Here is a 24,955-nt window from a genome sequence, read left to right as displayed (position 1 = left end):
TATGACTTACTTACAGCTGATTATTGACCTTAAGAAAAATAGTGTTTGAAGCAGTATCAATCAAGAAGCATGTCAAAGCCAACCTGAGTGAGCTGCTGAGAAAAATGATCTTCCTCTCCAGCAATGCAGTTCCAAACACTTGTAGTACAATATGAATGGGCAGGGCTGAGAAAAGATGACAAAGATCATGATCTTCCATGCGAGTATCTGCCGGCCGACGAAGATTTGCTGCTACAGTGCTGACCAATCCAGTATCTACAGAAAGATTGAAACATTACTTATAGATATGTAGACCAGAATTAATAACATTTTTAATTATCTTTCTCGTCACTTAAAGAGTATACACATAGGTAGTTTTAAAGTTTAAATTGATTTTACATATGTAGAGTTTAAGGTGTAATACAGTTTAATGTGTAATAGCTGTTTTTAGGAGGTAAAGAAAATGTGCACAGGAGCAGGTGAAGACCGAATGCAGGATCTGGAAGTTGGAAGGGGGAAAGGGGGGCTGGCTGGCTGGCTCTGAACTGATGAAATGGCTTCATAAGTTGAAACCTATCAACAGATGAAATGAAACCTATCAACAGATAATAGATTTGTTTTAGAGGAAAGGCATGTGTTAGATTAATTTAATATTACTTTTATTGTTTCAAACATTTATCTTTATTTACAAATGGAAAAGTTTCACCACTGAAAAATTTATGTGTATTCCAAATCACACAAAAACAGTGCAAAAAGCGCCACTGACACATCGAAAAAGTTTGTATGATTCACACTGTACCATGACTGGCTTCACTAGCCATGCCATGCATGACAGCTAGGCATTATTTAGATCTGAGCTGATTAGTGGTTTAATGAGTCATATAAGATAGTCAGCCACTGCCTTGGCCACATGTGAGAACACATTCACTATGTATTCTTGAAAATAAGGGTAGGTAGAGTGTTCGTGCAAGATGTATTAATTTTTGTGAGCTTCATTATTATTACATCACTGAGAGATAAGGTGCTGTTACTTGATATGTCCTGAATGTTTTCATATTTATATTTATGTAATTCAGGTAATACACTTGGGTAGCAGTGCATTTATGACCATTATTGGCATCTTAATGCAACTATGCTTCGAGCAGGTAGACAGTCTGTGAGAAACTCTCCAAATGAGTGATGACACATCACCATGAATCTAAATGTGTTACTGCTCAACTCTAGAAGCTGCGATATAAGAGGATGATGAAGAGAAACTGCTTTAGTAATGTGTTATGTGCAGTGTGTTGCAATTTTAATAGTAACGAATTTGAACATTTAAAGATGCTTGTAAAGATGTGTCACGTGGCATATATTAACCACGATCTTTGTGAATATTTTTACTCAGTGAGATAAAGAATTGAGTAATCAGCAATAAACTTTTGTGCTTCTTGGATGCAATAAAAGAATGTGACATTCCATGTACTACGTTATTTCATGAACCTGGCACTCACTGTAATAACTTGCTTTAAATGCACTCCATTAACTTACGATCACTGGAATGCAGAAATAGGGATGGCATCTTTAGAAGACAACAGGTGAGTTTATGCTTTTGGTTCTGCTAGTTTACTGACTCAGAAAGATGGGAGGGTACACATTTTGTAAGCCAAATAATGCAAGCAGAATTACATCAATCAAGAACTGATTCAACCATGGACAAATGAGTGTGGAACAAGTTAGGAACAAGCATACACTTTAGCAAGACACTTCAAGATATATTCAACTCAAAACTAGACTTTAACTTACAAAAGCCATAACTGTATGATAATACAGAGTATCAGTGGAAGACAGAAAGTTGTCTAATCAGCAACCACAATGAAACATTAGTCCTCATTACATACATCCATGAAAAGGGCATGAGATATATTGATGTGGACACACACGGCAGCAAGCAGCAGTTTCTCATCTCAGCTTACATATGGGTATCTTGTGTGGCAATATGATAAATTGGCTAAATCTGTTAGACAGGATGAGTAGAAGAAAGTCCTCAAATTATGCCTGAAATGGAAGGGTGATCAACTCCGTATGGTGCACTCCAAGTATTATAACTAAGTAGGAAAGCTTTTTTCGTAATTTTGTTCTAGGATTCCTTAAATCAAAGGCTATTTGGTTGTGAATTTTAATTTATTTATGAAAAACTAGCTATCGCATACAGCTCGCATAGCCTGTATGGTCTGCACAGATTATTTTTTGTTTCTCTTAAACTGAATTGTTTACAAATTGCAACATTATCCAAACTTTTCATGCTAATTAAGTGCATAAAAGCACGATTTTTTTCCAAATGTACTTCTGAATAAAAAGTGATACTGATAGTTGGTGCCTGAGATCTCTGTTCAACCCATCTTTTGAGTTCTTGTGGCGGTACTTCCATAGAAATTTTCTTCCATGAACACATATTTCTTTAGAAGACACATACCAATTTTCATAGATTTGGATTTAAAAATGTTTTAAAATAACAAAATTTTTCATCCCCTATCTCGCTCCCTTAGGGGATGGAAAAAAAAAAATTCTAACCGAGAAACAAAATACAAATTATCTTAGAATCAGCTTAAAAATACTTTCATAATGAAATATATTTATCCCACATTTCATCCCCTTAGAGGTTGAATTTCCAAAAACACTGAAAAAGAAAACCTTTCCTCCACTTCTTCACCCTCATAGGGGTTAAACATCCAAAATACCGTATCAGTAACATAATTTCAAAAACACCTTTCATACCCTATTTCATCACCTTAGGGCTGAAATTTAAAAAAAAATCCCTCCTTCAGTGATGCCTACGGGATAAGATCAACACCCTATCCAAATCTCATGTTTCTATCCTTCGCAGTTCCGGCTGGGTGCTGATGAGTCAGTCAGTCACGGCATTTCCTTTCAAATATAGAGATTCCAAATGGTTCTCCACTGTTCGACTTCTGGTAAATGATTAATTTGTTGAGTACAGTGTTCCATTAAACTGATGTTCTTATTGTAATTAGTAGCCTGGTAAATCAATGTTTTGTGGGCTAGAAACTGCTCTGTTGGCTCAGTTTCAGCTTCACTTCAATGAATTTTTAAGAACCAAGATTAGCAAAAGTTTGTTAGGAATTCATTCAACTTTTTTGTTTACATCTCATAAATTATTAAAATTAATCAAAACTGAAAGTTACTGATATCTGTTCTTACAATAAAATAAGAACATTACTGAAATGTTTTCTGAATAGTCAAGGTACAAATAAAGCTCAGACTACAACAAAAAAATACAAGCAGTTTTGGTTAACTGCAAGTTACGTGATTTTAAAAGTTTGAAAGGATGGGCAGTCTCTCATCCTGGTAGACCACAGGATTTGAGACCCCTCTCAACCTGAGGTCTGAGTGATCTGTCAATCTTCTAGAGAAAACTTTATTCAGATATTGATAGGGAATAAGATGCCACTTAACCAGAATAAATCTAAAACACAAGGCCAGTCGAGGTGTGATAGGATGTCTGGTGCTTATCATACCAGGAACTCATGTGTGCAGCCCTGTGAACACAGCTGCTGTCTTCTTGGAAGATGAGAGTGCCCACAGCATACTCATCGAGAAGATGTACAAGGAAGAGCAACACTTGGACACCAAGGATGTGGAAATAATTGTCCTGGTTTACATTCAAGGTAACTTGAATGAGTGGGCCCAAGTTACGGGCAACATTGCAGACTCACTTTTGGACTGAACTAGACCCTCGTACCTCCAAGTCATTTCCTGCATTGTTTGGCCTGCTGAAGAAAGACAAGACACAATGTCCATTGTATGCAGCTCCTTCCCATCACAATGTTTATTGAAAAACTGGTCAGGATAGACCTGAAGACACTGATGACAGCAATTATTATCAGGTTTGAAAGAGACTGTCATCGACATGGCACAACATTCATCTCTGTTTCCTGTGAGTTAGGGCCTTTTAACAAACACCGTTCTTACGTCATGTTACAAGGCAGTGAGTGGTTTACCACTACTTGTAGACAAATTGGACAGTCTGCTCTGATGCACTAACAAATCAGCAACTTCATTAATGATGTGGTCATGGGCAGGTCCAAAAACAATAGCTCCTGAATGAATTTTTCACTTTGCAGTGGTGTGTGCCCTGTTGTGGAAAATCCGAGCTTGGCAACAGTTTAAAGTTAAGTGCCAACTCGTGAACTGGCTGATGGCTATCAAAACAACCAGGTTGGCGTCCCACTATTAAAACTTGATAACATTGGTAATACAACTAATCCTGACATCTCTTTTATGACAATCGATGACACAATATCTCAGTTCTCACCAGGAAACATTTTTTCAAATAGTGAAACTGAAGCGTGTGACAGCGAATATTCCTTTGATTATTTGCTCATGACGTAGCAAACGCAAGAACGGGAAACAGTCCATAAAAGCAATGCAAATACTAGTGACACACACCATTTGATACAACTCATGCAACTAATAACACAACAGTTTACACAGCAAAACCAGGCATTTAATGATTTCAAGAATAGTATTAGTCAACAGTTCAGTGATGTCAGCTAAACTATACATACTGAATTATCTGACGAATTATCCGAGAAGTTCACAGAGCTTGGTAAACAACTAAAACAAACAACTTGCAGGTGAGTTACAAAACCTAAGTGAAGCACATTCTCAAATTCAGGAGATGCAATCCCAAGTGGATGCATCGGTAAAAAATGTGATAAACGCAGTCAGCAAGCTGCAAAACATATGCAAACACCTACCTACAGAAATACACACAAGTTGTGTCTAAAAATGTATCAGTTAAGTTAAAAAAATAAAAATAAAATAAAATAAAAAAATTAAAAAAACCACCAGAGAGATAAGTTATGTGCAGATGTAAAAGATATGCAAAATTTATGTAGATACTGTAGAAGAAGCTCTAAAAGAGAAAGAAAGTGAACTTTTAGCTAAAATAGATTCAGGTTTGAAGGAAGCAGAGGAAAGGTTACAAGGCAGACTTGCTAAAACTACTGACATTCCAAAACAACATATGACAGAAAACAAACCCATGCTTTAAAGAAGTTAGATGCTTTCACTGGTTACCCACAATATGGGGCTAGCCCATCGAAGGAAAATAGCGAAGGTTGCACAATGCAACAACACCTGCTGGCAGTTGCATCTGTCGAGCAAGTGCAGTTGCCATGCGCTACACCACAAGCGAACATAAACACACCTGTTACTGACAGCACAGCGTGTTTGTCAACATTACTTGCAGATGACGGATTACTTAGGCATCGGCAATTTCCGATATCTATCTGTGAAGGGAAAAGAACCCTGTGGTCTTCATTAGAGCATTTCGAAATGTTTTACTTTATACCTGGACTGAAGCCCAGAAAATTACATTTGTTGTTGGATATACACACAGGGTGACGTTCTGCTATGGGCTAAGGACATGGCGGAACGTTGCCACTATTACGAACAGTTTGAGAGAGCATTTCTGGATAAGTATTGGTCTGAGGCTGTCCAAGAGAGGCTCAGACATGAAGTATTCAACCCAGAACCATTCAATAGCAGGTATGGAAGCTTAATTTGAATAAAAGCGGACACTGGACGAACCCGATATTGCAAGTAGACGTGCTGAAAATTTTTAAAGAGCCGTCTTCCTGCCCACATTAAGGAAAAAGTCATTACCATTCCGGAACACAACAGTGAATACTTTTTATCTGTACTGGACACAATAGATTTGATATGTGAAGATAGACCAGTAAAACCCAGGCCTGTTAATTTAATACACCATAAGCGCCACAGAGTTTTATGGACCAACAAGTAAGCAATGGATTCGTAGTACAACACGGATGGAAACCTTACCGCACACAGACCTATGGTAATGGTAACGGTTATCATAACAACAATAGAGAAAGCCATAAATTCAAAGGTGAATATAAAAGGAATGGGCAAAAATTTAGGAAAAACAACTACAACAGGCGAGTAGCGTATGGCCAGCCTGTACAATATGTATAGACACAAGCTACTGGCAATAACCAGCTGATGGCTTGGCAAATGCAAAACGACAACAGACAACCAAATAACCCACAGACAGCGGAATTCGCCCAGCAAAGGAACACACATATGCCAAATAATGAGCAGAGGCAAAGAGAATTTCAGTCATGAGCCTCACAGGATACTAACTGCCGTAAGTCATGGTATCCCACCATTCTGTGACCTTGGAGGAGAGTGGGGACACGAGCTTGATCGAGACTTGCTTTATCAGATACAATCATGGTAATGATGTGAGAGATGATCTGCATCAAGGTAATGAGGGTACACAGAAAAACCTGAAAGAGAGCAAGGTACAAACTACTATTAAAGCCGAAATATTTGACCTTGATGTACCCATTGTGCTTGACACAGGTGCTATGACTAATTTGATGTCTCAGGGATTCTTTCAAGACTCGAAGAAATGTGGGCGCATACCCACATTGCCAGTGCAAAATTGCAAGGTACAAAATGCCTCTGGTCAGAAATCAAAATGAGTCAAGATACAAGCCTTAATTCCTGTACAAGTAGGACAATTTTCTGTACCATGCGATTTTTTGATAATAGAGAAATGAATAGTTGATTGTCATTTCACTGTAAATAACCAATTATCTGTAATAGACCTAATCAGAGAAGTACTACTAGATGTAAAACTGAAGTTACTCATGACTGTGAAGTTGAGTTGGTAAATCCCATAGTTATGTTTGTCAACACATACAATAACGAACAGTCGGCAGCAGAAGAAGTAAACGTTGACACAATAAGCACAAAGGTAGGTGAATCAAAGAGCTTGTCTCAAGAACAGCAAGCGGAACTTAGGGAACTGATACTTGCTTTTATACATATATTTGAAAAAATACCAGGTATTATTAAGGTTTTTGCGTACAAAATAGAAGTGTATCCTCATGAAACTTTTTGTTCTACCTCATACCCTATACCAAGGACAAAGAGGGTAGCAGTATGAAAAGAGATTAACAGGATGCTTGAATAGGGCATAACACAACCATTATTTTCACCTTATTGTAGTCCTATTTTGGTCGTGAGTAAGCCACTTGGCAAGGTGGGCTTGGTCCTCAACACACGTAACATTAATAAGATTAATGTACCGGTTCAAACAGGTCCAGACAATTTAGAGGAACAGCTTATGAAATTCCATGATGCTAAATTTCTTACTATAATCGACTTCCAGTCTTCGGATTGGCAAATAAAACTACATGAAGAAATTCGGAATTATACCGCCTTCATAAGTGGGGGTAGGAGCTTTGAATTTCAAGTATTACCGTTTGGATTGAATGTAAGTGCTGGTGTATTTATCTCTGCACTTGACAGAGTGCTAGGGCCCGAACTTTTGAGTAAGGTAACAGTATACACGGGCGACCTTTTAGTCGCTACGCCCTCTTGGGTAGAACATTTAAGATTAATTAAACAAATATGGACCCACTTTTCCAAATATGGAGTAACACCAAAACTCAAGAAATCTAATTTCGGACAAGAAAAGGTAAAATTCTTAGGACACATAATTTCTTCGGAAGGCATATTGCCAGATCCTAAAAAACTTGATGCCATTAGGAACTGCCCTGTTCTTCAAAACATGAGACAATTAAAGGCATACTCAACACTAGTGTCATTTTTCAGGAAATTCATCCCTAAATAGCTTACGAACAGTGATGCTTTACTTAATCTTCTTGGAAAAAACAGACTTCGGTTATGCGACAAGCAATGTCAAACCGATTTCGAGAACATCAAGCAAGCCTTATTAAATGCTAATATTTTATTTGAATCTGACATGAAGAAAGATTTTTGTTTATGCACCGATGCGTCTTCTCACGGTTTGGTTGTGTGGCTTTTTCAAATGGTAGAAGAAGAGGGAAATCTCATGCCTAAAGTAATTAGCTTCACCAGTCGCTCCTTATCTGAACCTGAATGTTCATATTCTGTTAGGGAGTTGGAGGGTTTGGCTGTAATTTGGCCCTTTAAAAAGTTTGAATATTTCACTTGGGGTAAACACACAAAAGTATACTGTGATCAACAGTCCCTATTGTTTCTGTTAACTTGTAAATTGCTACACTGATGGATAGCCAGGTGGTGTATGTATCTTCAAGAATTCAATTTTGAAATAGTGTATATAAAAGGAAACCAAACTTAATAGCTGATGCTCTTTTTCAACTACCACAAGACTCAGAGGAATTCAACAATCTTTTAGAGCAGGAAGGTGAAATAAGAGCCTTGTTGATGGCAGACAAAACACTCCGACCACACTATGTCCACATGTGCGAACACATGGAGCAATTACATCAGGAAGACACACGCTGGAGCAAGGTAAGATCAAAACTTACACATAACAGTGATGAAAAGTTAAAAAGATATTTCACTATTCACAAAGATGTTCTGTTCCATAGGAACCCTCCTGAACTAGAAGAATGGCACATGTGTTTGCCAGAGCATTATGTGGATGATTTTATCTTTACACACAAAATACTTGGGGCCAGTATGGCACTGCAAAATGCACTGACAAAATAGGTAAATATTGTTATTTCCCCAACCTTAGATGAGGAGTGCTACAGCTGGTAAGAAAGTGTGTGGACCTATATACCTCGCAAACATATCAAGTGGATTGAATATGTCACTCCTTTCTTACAAGTTGTTAACAACCTTCCCCATACATCACCAGGATTTGCACCAAATGAGCTGATGTTCGATGCAAAAAGGTAGATGAATGGGAGAAACCTTTGCCCAAGATACCGATACCAGAATTATCGTTGGACGATAAAATACGACAAGCAGTGATCAACCTTGAAACCTGGACTAAATACAGGAAAGGAATTTACGACAGAAAGTTGAAACATACGACACAGTTTTATATAGGACAAAAGATGTTACTTAGAACACACCCCAAATCCACAAAAATGGGAAAACTGAACTGTAAGTGGTTATTACTATAGACTGGACATAATTGCTAAAAATCCCCTACCCAGGAGCATACTGACTGGACACACGAAGACAAGGGCCTTTACCCACACAAAGACTTGTGAATATTTATATACTGAAGAAGGGCTGTACACCCTGTAAGTTGTATATATGTATAATAATATTAGATTTAGGAGGCTGGAAAAATCACTTTCCAGAATTTATGTTGTTAGTTGATAAGGAAAATTTCTGTTTGTGTTTTTTTCTTATATGTCAGATGTGTAAATGATAAGGTAACTGGGTGTAACAATGAAGAATTTTACTTTTATGTGTCTAGAGATGACGATACTTTAAATACAATGCTTCGCCTTGTGGGTAGCCCACTCGTAAATGAATAAACAAACTTGTGAAATGCACGGTAGCGCGCAATACAATACACAACTAGCAGCGACATTAGTGGTATCAGAGCGACACAACACATGTGCATTGGGGGGAAAGCTAGTCAGCAAACCGGAGCGCGTGTGCACCAGACAGACACAGCTGAAAGTGTTGGAGCACCCACAACAAACAAATCCTATGAGCTACAGACTGTACTAACATTAGTAAAGCATATTGCATAAACAGGGACACAGAAAATTAAGGGGGAGTCTATACTACAACTACGACTATCTACACAATACACACAAACAAAGATAAGCTAAGGGATTATACACACGGAAAGGGATCCTAAACTACGAAATATTTACTGAAGTTAGCCCACTATATATATCATATCTATATATTTACAAATTTAAGTACTGAAAGTAGACACACTAATTATATTGAGAGACCAGGAAACTCTTGCTGCAGGTAAATAAGTGAGTACAATATAAGCGGCAAACTGAATAAGAGGTTGCAGCACGCCTATAATACACTTTATCTTTCAGATTTATAAGGTAAGTAGAGAGGCACACATGCGTTAAATGAGTTGGTGATAGCACGACTGCACATTGAAGTAAATGAATACAGGGTTGAATATATGGAAGAGGTATTACTAGCCATCAAGCCACTGTACAGTTATTTATGATGATTTAGTTTAAGTTAGTATTAAGATTCTCTTCCAGGGAAAGATGTAGTGACATGTCCTAAAGTGAAGAAAGATAAATTCTTGTACACTGTTAGGTACAATATAAAAATAAGAAGGACTGCACAGCAGGACAAATATAGTTATAAGTTTATGATACGTATGAATATGATAGTGTGAAAGTATGTGTAGAAGAAAACAGTTCCAGTACATCACATATCACGATGCTGAACGAAGGTTGAGCTCTACCAAATAATCAAGGGATCAAAACCAAACTACTGTGAGTGTTGACTACCCTTGAACGTGTCAAACACCTGATTTATATTGATTTTTTTTTTTTTTTTTGCATTTTTGTTACTTATGTAAACACTGTTTTATGCTCATTGCACATGACATACAGTATTGATGATACAAATCTTATACCTCAGCATATGAAAAGGTTATCCTTTATACAATGAACATACCAAGTAAATACTGAGCTGCACTTTAAACACTGAATAAGTATTCAATACAACTGGTATCGTCAGATTTAAGTTGTGTTTATAAACAGCAAACTATTTTGTTCTTGGGATCACAGTTAAGACCAGTAACGAGATGTAACTGAGCACATAAATGCCTTTCCGTGAAATTTCCTCAACCATGTAGTGTGTATATCCTTCCTGGAGAATGCTAGAGAGGTGAGGCCACACACAATTATTTGAGCAGCACATAGACTCTGTTGTAGCAACTATTGTTTATTTTCTTAATTCTTTGAAACTGATAAATATGCTCCAACAAGAAGTCACTGTCATTTGAAATGAAATGTATGTCAATTTATGCCATAAAGGAAAACAGAATCTATTATTATATGAATGTTATGTAAAGAATGTAAAACCAAATGAGAGCAAAAAATGTACTCATATAATTGTAATTGAACAATGTAATGAAATTATAATTTAACAAAATGTATTAAAACAAAATGACAATCAGACTATAAGGTATACGTTGTTGTGGTCTTCAGTCCAGAGACTGGTTTAATGCAGCTCTCCATGCTACACTATTCTGTGCAAGCTGCTTCATCTCCAAGTACCTACTGCAACCTACATCCTTCTGAATCTGCTTAGTGTATTCATCTCTTGGTCTCCCTTTATGATTTTTGCCCTCCACACTGCCCTCCAATACTAAATTGGTGATCTCTTGATGCCTCAGAACATGTCCTATCAACTGTTCCCTTTTTCTAATCAAGTTGTGCCAAAAATTCCTCTTCTCCCCAATTCTATTAGTGCCTCCTCATTAGTTATGTGATCTATCCACCTAATCTTCAGCATTCTTCTGTAGCACGACATTTTAAAAGCATCTATTCTCTTCTCGTCTAAACTGTTTATTGAAAATGTTTCACTGCCATACATGGCTACACTCCATACAAATACTTTGAGAAAAGACTACCTGACACTTAAATCTATACTTGATGTTTACAAATTTCTCTTCTTCAGAAACAGTTTCCCTGCATTACCAGTCTACATTTTATATCCTCTCTACTTTGACAACCCTCAATTATTTTGCTTCCCAAACAGCAAAACTAATCTATTACTTTAAGAATCTCATTTCCTAATCTAATTCCCTCAGCATCACCTGATTTAATTAGACTGCATTCCATTATACTTGTTTTGTTTTTGTTGATGTTCATCTTATATCCTCCTTTCAAGACACTGTCCATTCCATTCAACTGCTCTTCCAGGTCCTTTGCTGTCTCCGACAGAATTACAATGCCATTAGTAAACCTCAAATTTTTTATTTCTTCTCCATGGATTTTAATTCCTACTCCAAATTTTTCTTTTGTTTCCTTTACTGCTTGCTCAATATACAGATTGAATAACATCAGGGACAGCCTACAACCCTGTCTCACTCCCTTCCCAACCACTACTTCCCTTTCACGCCCCTTGACTCTTATAACTGCCCTCTGGTTTCTGTACAAATTGTGAATAGCCTTTCGTTCCCTGTATTTAACCCCTACCACCTTCAGAATTTGAAATAGAATACTCCAGTCAGTAACTTATATAAGCAACGATAAAGGCATGTCAACAAATGAATAGGATAAGTTTATTTTTGTAGTTGTATTTTATTTTTTTTAATGTGTATAGTATGTGGAAAGGGCACTTGAGAAACTTTGTGTAATGCACGGTATGAAAGACGCTTAAAAACAGAGCGAAAAAACATACAAAACTTGCCTGCAACATGTTAAGTGTGTGTAGGAGATACACGGGTGTGCACGTGATAAACTGAAGATGACAATATTTCATGCTACTTGAATTTTCTGTGCTCGACAATGTCGTAAAAGCAGCAAGAAACATACCTTCTTGATAGAACAAAGGATCACGCCGCTGAACACGAGCTTCATGTTTTTGTGCAGTGAAGGCTACTTTGAACGCACGACACGGACACTCTGACTTTGTATTAAACATGTGAGTGTGAGCTAGGACGGTAACGGGCATCGAGCTGTGAGCGCATGCTTTGCAAGCTGAACACTGGGCAGATACTGACAGTAACGAGATTAAGTGTTCACAGCACGCACTTTGTCGTGAAATAAAACTTATGTATGTATGTGTTAAGGGAAGCTGACATGCCCATATGAATTGATAACTATATAGGATAACTGAAATGGCCGAAAATTAAAGGCTATGCCCGTACCAGCCAGGGTTGGGGGCGGGGGATTGTAATGAATCATATTATCATTATTTTTTTCACTTGTTCTTATATATATATATTGTACAAGCAATAATCTTGTGATACAAATAAAACAAGTAGAGATACGCTCTTCAATTGATTAATTTCTCTATCATCACCTGTTTGTCTTTATAAGTGGTAGCGGGCAGACATTAATATTGTTCAAAAATGTGTATTCTAACTGCACATTAAAGAAGCATTATAAAAGTTATTAGGGAGAACGAAGTTTATTAATAACCACAACTGTTCATCATTTTGCCCATGCCGAGAATCTTGCATCACGAGGATTGAAGCAGAAAAGTAGAAGTTGTGTTAGCAGAGGAGAGACGATCCGAAATCAGTATTGTCATTCTAAGCTCTACGCATGACAGTGGTAGCAGGAATAAGAAGTACATAAATTTAGTAATGTTAATCAAAAAATGTATTGACTTCAAAGGTCTGTTGATATTAGTGGCAGTTAAAGTTCACTCACGTTATGTGTACCTTCCAATTTCTTTCAATTATTCTTTCCAATTTTTTTGATTGTTCAAGCAGCAATTATTAATCAGTTCCCATTACATATTATATATTATGCCCCCCCCCCCCCTTTTTCTTGCCACTATTCAAGGTCCAAGTGACCCTTGACATGCACCAAAAATTAAGATGCTTTCCCTAGCACTTTTCCTCATCCTTATATAATGAAGGCACTATGTCTTTATTATTCCACTTCTGGCAATAAATAAGCAGAATATTACTTCTATGGAATACGCTGTAGTCTTCACATGATAATTAAACAATGGAAAGTCTTGGCTGGAATAGCAGCAATATAATGAAAAGGATGGATTGCTGCTCACCATACAGAGGAACTGCTGAGTCACAGACAGGTACAATGAAAAGACTACTGTACTTTTAAGCTTTCGGCCAAAATACCTTCTTCCAAATTTGAAAATGCAGACATTCACACAAGCACAACCCACACACACACGACACTGTCTCTGGCTGGACTGCAGACAGAAACTGTGCCTGGTGGGAATAGCAATTAGGCATGGGTGGTGGGTGTAAGAGAAGGCATGGGACAGGGAGAGGAAGGGGCAGCAGGGTGAGGGTGAGGAAAGTATAGTGCCGCTTGTGGGAGCATGCTGGGGCATGGTGGGGACAGGGCAGGGTTGCTAGGTGCAGTTGGAAAAGGTTGGGGGAGGGGAATGGAAAAGGAGAGAATAAATAAGGAGAATAAAACTACGTTAGTGGAATAGAATGTTGTGTCATGCTACAGTGGGAGCAGGGAAGGGGATATGTAAGTGAAAGACATGGACTCTTGAAGGTTGAGGCCAGGGGGGATACAGGATTGTAGGAGAAATTGAAGAGAGAGTTCTCATCTGTGCAATTCAAAAAAAGCTCTTGTTGGTACAAAGGATCCAGATGGTGCAGGATGTGAAGCAATCACTGAAGTGAAAATGTGTTGGGCAAGCATGTTCAGAAACTAGCTGGTACAGCTGTATATGGATCACAGTTTCTTGTCTGCCATTCATGCGGACAGATAGCTCGCTAATCACATTACTGCTTTTGGAGCCCTGCCTTTGATGGGACAAGACACACCTGTGACTGGAATGAAGTAGTTGGTGGTGGAAGGATGATGGACAGGTCTTGCATCAAGGTATATGCCCAGGGGCAAGGAGATAGGAGCAGAGGAGGGGTAAGGATGGACAACAATACAGTGTAGGTTCAATGAACAGCAGAATATACCACTGTGGAAAGGGTGGGAAGGAAATTGAGAAGGATATTCCTCATTTCAGGGCACAACAAGAGATAGTCGAAACCCTGGCAGAGAATGTGATTCAGTTGCTCTAGTCCTGGGTGGTACTGAGTCACGAGAGGAGTGGCTGTATGGTACATATGTAGGAAGTGGTAGGCGACTGGAGAGACAAGGCATGGAATATCTGTTTCTGTACAAGGTTGGAAGAGCAATTTCAATCCATGAAGGCTTCAGTGATACCCTTGATATATTTGGAGAGGGACTGCTCGTCACTACAGATGTGATGATCACATGTAGCTGTGCTCTATGGCAGGGGCTTCTTGGTATGGAATGGGTGGCAATTGTGACATTATTGATGGTTGGTAGGTACCTATTCTTGAGATGGAGGTCAACATCGAGGAAGGTGGCTGGTTGGACTGAGGAACAGCAGTGAAGCGGATGGGGGAGAAGGTGTTGAGGTTCTAGAGGAATGTGGATAGGGTGTCCTCATCCTCAGTAAAGATCATATGATAGAAATATGTGACTGAGTTTTAAAGTGTTTTACCAAACTAAAATTTAAAACTTTGCAAATCCTAGAACAATTTTTTTTGCAGCAGTAAACCTTTGTTTAACTGGAAATTAACTTACCTGTTGCTTTACCGGTACTATGGCAACGCAAACCCTGTCCAGGTAAAGGGAACTCACAGGTAAATAGTTCCTTTATAAAAGCCGTTTGGAGCCATTCTGGCTGGCCATGACGAGACTCAAGTTCCTGCAACACCTGTTCATACAAGCTGATTAAAAAATACTGACATAGAGTCAACAGTGGAATCATGAAAACAGAATATTTCTTCCATTGCAGTGAACAATGAAATACAATTAGTTTTTCACTGTCTACGAAATCATATCATAATTTAATATACCAAAATATGTAAGTATTTCATAGGACAAGTATATTATTGGAGTGTAGTAAAGAAATGATTTTTTCCCTTTGATAACACATTCAACAAAAAGTAATAAACAGAACTCTAATAAAATTCCAGAGTGTCACAGTCATTGTGTACTCATAGTTTTCAGAAAAATACTGTGTTTTAGAGCTAACTAATACACAAAATACAAGGGTGAATCAAATATAAACCGGAATTTATGTTTTATGAGCCTTTTTGTAAACAGAGAGCAGCATGATCTCTGCACTTTGTTGCTTTCATTTCCAGTGATTGTTCTCCACAGTTAGAACATTTTTTCATTAATCAGAATCACAATGTCTGAGCAATAGGTAGCATCACCCGTCGTGCAACACACTGTAATCAAGTTTCTCAAAACAGAGGGTGTAAAACCACCTGAAATTTTGAAAGACTTGTGGTACTGTTCGAGATCAATACCCTGAGAAAGACTATGGCACAAACAGTTCTTTGAGGACAAGAATCATTTGAGAATTTAGCTCACCAACACCCAAGGACCAGCATGACTGAGAAAAATATTCACACTGTTAGCCAGTTTGTTGAAGACGATCACTGAGTAACAGTTGCTCTAATTGCTACTGAGGTTGGCATAAGCCGCAGTAGTGCTCAATGATCATTACTGACAACCTCGGATTTCTGAAAGTGTCCACAATATAGGTGCCTCGTCTTCTCAGCACAGAGCACAAATTTCATCATCTCGAAGAGTGCAAACAGCTACTGAAACCCAATTAACTGCAGGGAACATTTTTTGCACCAGACTGTGATCTGCAATGAAACATGATCGCACCATTAAACCCTGGAATAAAAAAAGCAGTATGAAATGGCACAAAAATGCCGAATCTGCACCCGCCAAAGCCAAAAGCAGTCACTCCACAGGGAAGGTTCCCATAACAGTTTTTTTATTTATTTTAATTTTAAAGGAGGTCTTGTAATTGATCTTCTCCACGAATATCATACTGGGAATTCTGTATACTACTGCCAAATTGTGAACCAAACAAAATGTACATATCATACGAAAAGACGTACATTTTCAGTTTAGGATGTGATAATGCTGCATTACAATGTACGACACCACACAGCTGCCTGAACTCAAGAAAAAGTTCAAGAATTGTTCTGTACCATACTAGAACATCCTCCCTACAGCCGGACTTATCACCTTGCGATTTTCATTTGTGTGGAGCACCAACGGAAGCAGCTGGAGGACACAAATTTGATGGCAATGGCACTGTCAAAGTGTCCGTGTGCAGCTGGCTGCTGTCACAGCCCTGTTCATTTTACGAAAATAAGACCAAGAAAATGCTCATTTGCTGCAAAAAACATGCTTCCCATTTAAAAGACTATAAAGAAAATTAAGTTCGCATGGATGAATTTTTCTGAAGCTTTAACAAACTTCTAAAATAATTCTTGTTTATATATGATTTATCCTCATACATACTTATACTGCAAAATATATCATTAACCTAAGCAATTGGTTTGGTTTTCAGCCCAAGAGAAACACCAGTTATGGTAAACTGTTTAATTGAGAATTAGGCAAATTATTAGCTAAGAGCAATAATGCTGCAGTAATCTTCTGTGACCTCGCAAAGTATCATGGTTTTAGTATTTTTCTCATTTACATTCACTCCAAGTGCTTCGCATTTGCTGCTTCCATCTTCCATCATTTCATTAAGCACTTTCTTGTATTCCACCAACAACACCAGCTGGCAGCAAACTGTATTAACCCCACTCTATTTCCTGCAACACATATGGCTCTTATTCTATCCAAACAGTCTCCTAGATCTTTTCCAGATAGATGTTAAACAGTGCAGGTGATATGTGACATTCTTGCCTGACTCCTCATCCTATTCCGTCTGCTATTCTCCATCAATTCTGACTCTGCATTTTTGCTTTATCTCCAGCTGATGCTAATAAGCATCTATCCCATGAGTTTTCCAAATCAACAAAAATGAGTATAAATCTTCCTATTCTTTTCAATTTACAACTCACATAGGAGTCTTAGTACACCAGTAGCATTTCTCATGCTTAAACCTCTTCTGAAACATACAGCTCTTCTCCTACGATGCTGTTCAGCTTGATATACAGTCTGTCTGAGAAGTCCCCAAGTCTGGAGATCAAAACAGTATACTGGAGCAATTACAATGTATTCTGAGGATATGTATACATACCATCATACTTTGCACATATACCTGTGTGTCCCCATGTCCTCCTTGACATTTTCCAGAGCACATTAGGAATTGTGCTTTGAAAGGTTTCTTCAAAACTTTTGCACGTTTCTTCATTGGTCTTGTACTGATGTTGAGCCATGCGGGACTTAATTATTCCCTATAATGAGTAATCTGGTATGATAATGTCCAGGCTCCAAGGTGGCCACTTCATTAGGGCTGGAGATGATGTTGAAACATACCCAATACAGTGACTTCAAAATTGTTTGTCATGTAATTTGTGCACCTGAACAGCGAAGTGTGCTGGAGGTCACCACCTGCGTAAATCACACATCATGGATGTTTCCCTTGTCTTCTAGGTGAGGTTTAATCACATTTTTCATGTATCAAAATAAGAACTTCCACTCAGGTTCTCTTCAAAAGACTACGGTCTGTACAAAAATTATCATAATATCTTGGCTCATATCATAACATGAAATGGATTCCTTTCCAACTCTTGCACAGAAAGACGATTTCCCTTGGTCAAGAAAACCATTATTTCTGTGTACACTGTGACATATTTTACATTCATCATGAAATAACACTCTTGACCAAGACACACTGTTTGGAAATCGGGCAAACACAACATGACAGGCTGTTAATGTGCTAGTTTGTGTCTTAGGAAGATAATTCGGTCACAAACATCAGTCTACATTCCTACATTTCCCACTCTTTTTTAATGTGTACAGACATTGTTGACTGCTGCACTTGAAGCACAGCTGCTCCTTCACAAACTGATTCCATTGGAGACTGCTCAACTGATTCAGCAATGGTGGCACTTGTAACCCTCCCATTTTCTTACGTTCATGACGTGGCCTGTCTTCCTCGACAAATATTTTGCCTTCTATCTACTTCTTCCCTCGTATAATCGCTCAGTTATTCTCTCCACTTCTCCTTTACTTTGTTCACCATCCTACTATCTGAAGTTTCGTTCTCCTTGACACTCTCCTGATGTTCTTTCCTCAACTCACTTCTGTCTGGCTGAATCAATCTCTTCTCATAATTCATTATTTAAATTTTTTTGCATTCTCTTTCATGTTTATATTTTTCCAATTCCTTCTTTCTTCGATTTTACTTATTATTTCATTCGTCATTCAAAAATTCTTCATTATTCAAAAAATTCCTTATTCTCTGTCTCTCCAATCTTTAGTCCTATCATTTGTTTCACTGCCCCTTTTACAGTAATTAAATGTAGCATGTATTATTTAAAGTTTTGCATCATTCTCCCTTTGAATATATTTTCCTGTATGTTCCTAATAGCTCTTCCTTCCCTTTTCCATCCACACTTTTTAATCTTTCATTGATGATACCTTGTTTACCACCTCCAATTTCTCCTATAAATGGTTTTCTGCTTCATTAGATTTTCCCCTTTGTCCCTGATGTTTCCAAATTGAAAATCCCCCCACCCCTTCTTTAGTCTCACAACTCTCGAAAATCTAGATTGTGACCCAAGCAGACATCTGCTCTTGGGTAACTTCTTGCATTTCTCAAGCAACATGCTTTTCTCTCTTTGTTAGATGAATAAATAGGTGCTCTGGTAACACATACAAAAGTGAATCAAATATAAATGGGATTTTATTTAAAAAAAACAAATATTTGCAGAAAAAAGGTAGTTATAGTTTATTTTTCTACAAAGTTTCCTGCTTAAAAAATAAGTTTTGTCCAGTGAAGAGGTTTTCTTATTGCAGCATTGTAGACTGAAGCTGGTAGCATCAGGAGCCAATGGAGCACGAATTCCCCGATGTCCTCATCATCTCCAAATTCGGTGCTGTACTAGAGCTTCTTCAAGCGGTCCAAACAATTGGAAATTGCAGGGTGACAAGTCCAGGCAATAACCAGGATGACCAAGTTGAGTCTAGTGCATTTCCTGTAGTTTGGAGACAATTAGAGGTGCAATATGGGGCTTGGCATCGTCATAGAGGAGAGTGACATTTGAATGGACTGGTCTCACCCTCCCATACAGCTGGCAGTAGTAAGCAGCACTGATTGCGCATTGCTCATGCAAAAAAAATCAATGAGCAAAATGCCTTGCTGATCAAAAAAAAAAAAATATAAATAAATAAAAAAAAAAATGCCTTACCAGCCAGCTGACAAGTCATCTTGACTTTTGCTGTGGCTCCCTTGCCCTTTTTCCACCACTCCTTACTGGCTTGTTTGGATTAGGCAATGTAATAATGTACCCACGTTTTGTTGCAGGTGATGATCCCAACTCAAAAATACATCACCTTCTTTTGCAAACCTTGCTGTAAGCCTCTGACAAGTCTCCAACTGCCCCAGTTTCTGATTTTCTTTCATAAGGCATGGGATGCATCTGGAATACGCTTTACAGAACTGCAGGTCATGTGTGATGATTACTTGACAGTTCTCATAACTTATTCTGATCTGTTCTGCAATTTCTGATACTCTCACCTGTCAACCGTTTTCAAGAATGACTCGAACTACACAAATGTTTTCGTCTGTAATGCTGGTCTGAGAACAGTGATCATGTTGCTGATTTTCAACACATCCTTGTCATTCCTTGAATTCTTTATGCCAGGCCAACACATGCATCCTTGACAATGTTTTATCACCAAACTGTGCAGTCAATCTCTACAAAATTTACAGCACTTGAACTCTTTCACAAGCAAGAAATTTTTTAACTACGTGTTGCACAGTGGAGGGGTGGACCTGTTGCTCCAACATAATAAGTGTTACTGTTGAAGGTGTTGGAAGTATGTAACTGCCAGCTCCCCCCACTCCTAATCGACCCATCCAACAATACTAGAAGTGCGGGTCTAGTCCTACCAACTTTTTATGCTCAGGAACAAAAATCCCATTTATATTTAATTCACCATCGTATCACCCATTCTAGATTTTCAGGTGTATCTAATTCTTTTATGAGATTCAAACAAGACGGTTCTCAACATGAAGTTGTTCCAACAGAAGTTTACTAACATCATCCCTATCTCAATTGTTCTTCCGACAGGTTTATCCCCCCCCCCCCCCCCCCCTCCAACACCTCAATTTTATAACTACAAAGTTAATATTTATAAAACTTACAAATAATTTCCTAGCTTATAAGATAGATACAGGCACTGTTTGTTCGGAATTTAATTCATAATATGGTTCATGGTGTGGGTTCCTGTAGTCATGTCCTAGTTCCTGAACCACGGACAACGTATGAGTGGCCAAGTAAGTGGTCCCAACAGTCGGGATACCAGTTACTTTGGAATAAGGCTGGGCATCTCGGACATATTCTGAGTCGTGGACACCTTTGAGCTCATAAGGCAAAGACTACCAAATCCACCGGTTAGTCCCTCAGCCGTTAGGGGTAAAACCCAATGGGACTTGGGGCAAGTAAGGCCAGCAACCTGCTTCCCTCATACTTTAAATATGATGGTCGCAACAATCAGAGCAAAATGCCTCGGACCTTTGGAGGTGACAGAGTCCCACCTCTAACTGACAAACCAGGGACTCCTAAGACACGACTTGGCAAACAAATGGTAATGAGATGGGGAGCTATTAATATCAATGGGGGCTACTGTGGGAAGAAGGTAGAGCTGGCAGAGGCTGCAAGTAAGATGGGACTGGACATTTTAGCTGTTAGTGACATTCGGGTAAGGGGTGAGAAAGAAGAGGAAGTGAGAGAATACAAGGCCTAACTGTCAGGAGTCAAAGCAGGAATAGCGCAATGGGGCGTAGGGCTTTACATTAGGAAATAAATGGAACCCAGCGTAGTTGCAATAAGGTATGTAAACGAACGACTGATGTGGATAGATTTGACAGTGTCTAGCAAGAAAATTAGGATTGTGTCAGTATATTCGCATTGTGAAGGGACAGATCAAGATAAGATGGATAGTTTTTATGAGGCACTCAGTGATGTAGTTGTTAGAGTAAAGGACAAGGACAGTGTTCTGCTCATGAGTGATTTTAACGCCAGGATTGGAAATCGAACAGAAGGGTATGAAAAGGTTATGGGTTGGTTGGTTGGTTTGTTTAGGGAAGGAGACCAGACAGCGTGGTCATCGGTCTCATCGGATTAGGGAAGGATGGGGAAGGAAGTCGGCCGTGCCCTTTCAGAGGAACCATCCCGGCATTTGCCTGGAGTGATTTAGGGAAATCACGGAAAACCTAAATCAGGATGGCCGGACGCGGGATTGAACCGTCGTCCTTCCGAATGCGAGTCCAGTGTCTAACCACTGCGCCACCTCGCTCGGTAAGGTTATGGGTAAATTTGGAGAGGATATGGAGGCCAACAGGAACAGGAAACAACTCTTGGATTTCTGTGCCAGTATGGGCTTAGTAACCACAAACTCCTTTTTTAAACATAAGAACATTCACCGGTATACTTGGGAAGGCAGGGGAACCAGATCTGTCATTAACTATATAATAACAGATCAGGTATTCAGGAAGGCTGTGAGGGACACATGCGTATTCAGGGGATTCTTTGATGACACTGATCGTTATTTAATCTGCAGTGAAATTGGGATTGTGAGGGCGAAAGTGCAAGAGGTCAGGTCCATATGTAGGAGGATAAGAGTGGAGAAACTTCAGGATAAGGAAATCAGGCACAAGTACATAACAGCAATCTCAGAAAGGTACCAGTTAGTTGAATGTAGTCAATTACAGTCATTGGAAAAGGAATGGACAAGGTACAGGGACACAGTACTAGAAGTGGCTAAAGAATGTCTTGGAACAGCAGTGTGTAAAAGTAGAATGTAGCAAACAGCTTGGTGGAATGACACAGTCAAGGCAGCGTGTAAAAGGAAAAAGAATGCGTATCAAAAATGGCTATATACTAGAACTCAGGTAGACAGAGAAAGTTATGTGGAAGAAAGAAACGAAGCCAAGCAGATAATTGCAGCATCCAAGAAGAAATCTTGGGAAGACTTTGGAAACAGATTGGAGACTATGGGTCAAGCTGCTGGAAAACCATTCTGGAGTGTAATTAGCAGTCTTCGAAAGGGAGGTAAGAAGGAAATGACAAGTATTTTGGACATGTCAGGAAAACTGCTGGTGAATCCTGTGGATGCCTTGGGCAGATGGAGGGAATATTTTGAAGAGTTGCTCAATGTAGGTGAAATGCGATCAGTAATGTTTCAGATTTCGAGGTAGAATGGGATAGGAATGATGATGGAAATAGGATCACATTTGAGGAAGTGGAGAAAATGGTCAATAGATTGCAGTGCAATAAAGTAGCTGGGGTGGATGAAATTAAGTCGGAACTCATCAAATACAGTGGAATGTCAGGTCTTAAATGGCTACACAGGATAATTGAAATGGCCTGGGAGTCGGGACAGGTTCCATCAGACTGGACAAAAGCAGTAATCACACCAATCTTTAAACATGGAAACAGAAAAGATTGTAACAACTACAGAGGTATCTCTTTAATCAGCGTTGTGGGTAAAATCTTCTCAGGTATTGTTGAAAGCAAAATGCGAGTATTAGTTGAGGACCAATTGGATGAAAATCAGTGTGGGTTTAGGCCTCTTAGAGGTTGTCAGGACCAGATCTTTAGCTTACGGCAAATAATGGAGAAGTGTTATGAGTGGAACAGGGAATTGTATCTATGCTTTATAGATCTAGAAAAGGCATATGACCGGGTTCCTAGGCGGAAGTTATTGTCTGTTCTACAAGATTATGGAATAGGAGGCAAACTTTTGCAAGCAATTAAAGGTCTTTACATGGATAGTCAGGCAGCAGTTAGAGTTGGCGGTAAATTGAGTTCATGGTTCACAGTAGTTTCAGGGGTGAGACAAGGCTGCAACCTGTCTCCACTGTTGTTCATATTATTTATGGATCATATGTTGAAAACAATAGACTGGCTAGGTGAGATTAAGATATGTGAACACAAAATAAGCAGTCTTGCATATGCGGATGACTTAGTTGTGATGGCAGATTCGGTTGAAAGTTTGCAAAGTAATATTTCAGAGCTAGATCAGAAATGTAAGGACTATGGTATGAAGATTAGCATCTCCAAAACGAAAGTAATGTCAGTGGGAAAGAAATATAAACTGATTGAGTGCCAAATAGGAGGAACAAAGTTAGAACAGGTGGACGGTTTCAAGTACTTAGGATGCATATTCTCACAGGATGGCAACATAGTGAAAGAACTGGAAGCGAGGTGTAGCAAAGCTAATGCAGTGAGCGCTCAGCTTCTGCAAGAAGGAAGTCAGTACCAAGACTAAGTTATCTGTGCACCGTTCAATCTTTCGACCAACTTTGTTGTATGGGAGCGAAAGCTGGGTGGCTTCAGGTTACCTTATCAACAAGGTTGAGGTTACGGATATGAAAGTAGCTAGGATGATTGCAGGTACTAGTAGATGGGAACAATGGCAGGAGCGTGTCCACAATGAGGAAATCAAAGAAAAACTGGGAATGAACTCTATAGATGTAGCAGTCAGGGCGAACAGGCTTAGATGGTGGGGTCATGTAACACACATGGGAGAAGCAAGGTTACCCAAGAGACTCATGGGTTCAGCAGTAGAGGGTAGGAGGAGTCGGGGCAGACCAAGGAGAAGGTACCTGGATTCGGTTAAGAATGATTTTGAAGTAATAGGTTTAACATCAGAAGAGGCACCAATGTTCGCATTGAATAGGGGATCATGAAGGAATTTTATAAGGGGGGCTATGCTACAGACTGAATGCAGAAAGGCATAATCAGTCTTAAATGATGATGATGATGATGATGATGATGATGATGATATGTGAAGATACATTCTGTTAAGGGCACCGAGTACTTTTGAATCTTGGAAAAAATGAACTTTTAAAATTAAACAATGGAAACTTCAGGTACGAATATCAACAATGTACGAAAAGACAGACTGCTACTTACCATAAAGATGACACGTTAAGCTGCAGACAGGCAGGCACAATTAAAGACACTTAAACATCAGCTTTTGGTCACAACTTTTGTCAGAGAAAGAGAAACACACACCATTCATTCACGCAAGTAAGCACACCATATGCACACATGATGGCTACTCTGGCAGCTTGTGCCAGAAAGCAACTATCATGTGGGATGGAAGCAGCAATCTGGAGGTGGTAGGGAAGGGGAAGGGATAGCAATGTACGGGTGGGAGAGAAAGGAGTGCTGTCGAGTGGAGTGTGCAGGGACTAGACTGCCAACAGGTGCAGCGCCAGGAAGTTGTGGGGCAGGGACGAGAGGAAAACTGATCTTTTAATTTTGCTTATTTGCAAGTAGCAGTGTATCTTTTCTTAATTCTTAATTTTTTAATTATCTTATTAAATTTTATAGTCTTTCCTGATTACACTGATATGTACTTTATAATGCATAGAATGAAAAATGATCACTACGCACTAAATTTTAAAGTCATGGTTGTGTATGCTGCCATGCTCCCATTACTTAAATTACAGAAAACCATTAGTATTTCACTAAAGAACTGTACACTCCTTGGTAACAGTGACAGTTTCC

General features: G+C 38.9%; 1 protein-coding gene across 1 annotated transcript in view; it reads right to left on the bottom strand.

Moving 5' to 3' along the window:
• The window catches only part of LOC124544732, a 121,800-nt gene that overhangs the window by 18,366 nt on the left and 78,479 nt on the right, over positions 1 to 24,955 (bottom strand). The window contains exons 6-7 of the mRNA XM_047123384.1: positions 15,027 to 15,159; positions 84 to 255 (exon numbers count right to left, since the gene is read on the bottom strand). Coding sequence (XP_046979340.1) covers positions 84 to 255; positions 15,027 to 15,159 — 305 coding nt within the window. The remainder of the gene's footprint in view (positions 1 to 83; positions 256 to 15,026; positions 15,160 to 24,955) is intronic.

This window comes from Schistocerca americana, chromosome 8 (genome assembly GCF_021461395.2).
Source record: "Schistocerca americana isolate TAMUIC-IGC-003095 chromosome 8, iqSchAmer2.1, whole genome shotgun sequence".
Lineage (NCBI taxonomy): Eukaryota > Metazoa > Arthropoda > Insecta > Orthoptera > Acrididae > Schistocerca > Schistocerca americana.
The sequence above is the reverse complement of the archived record's forward strand: the minus strand, read 5'-3'. Positions and strand labels throughout refer to the sequence as shown.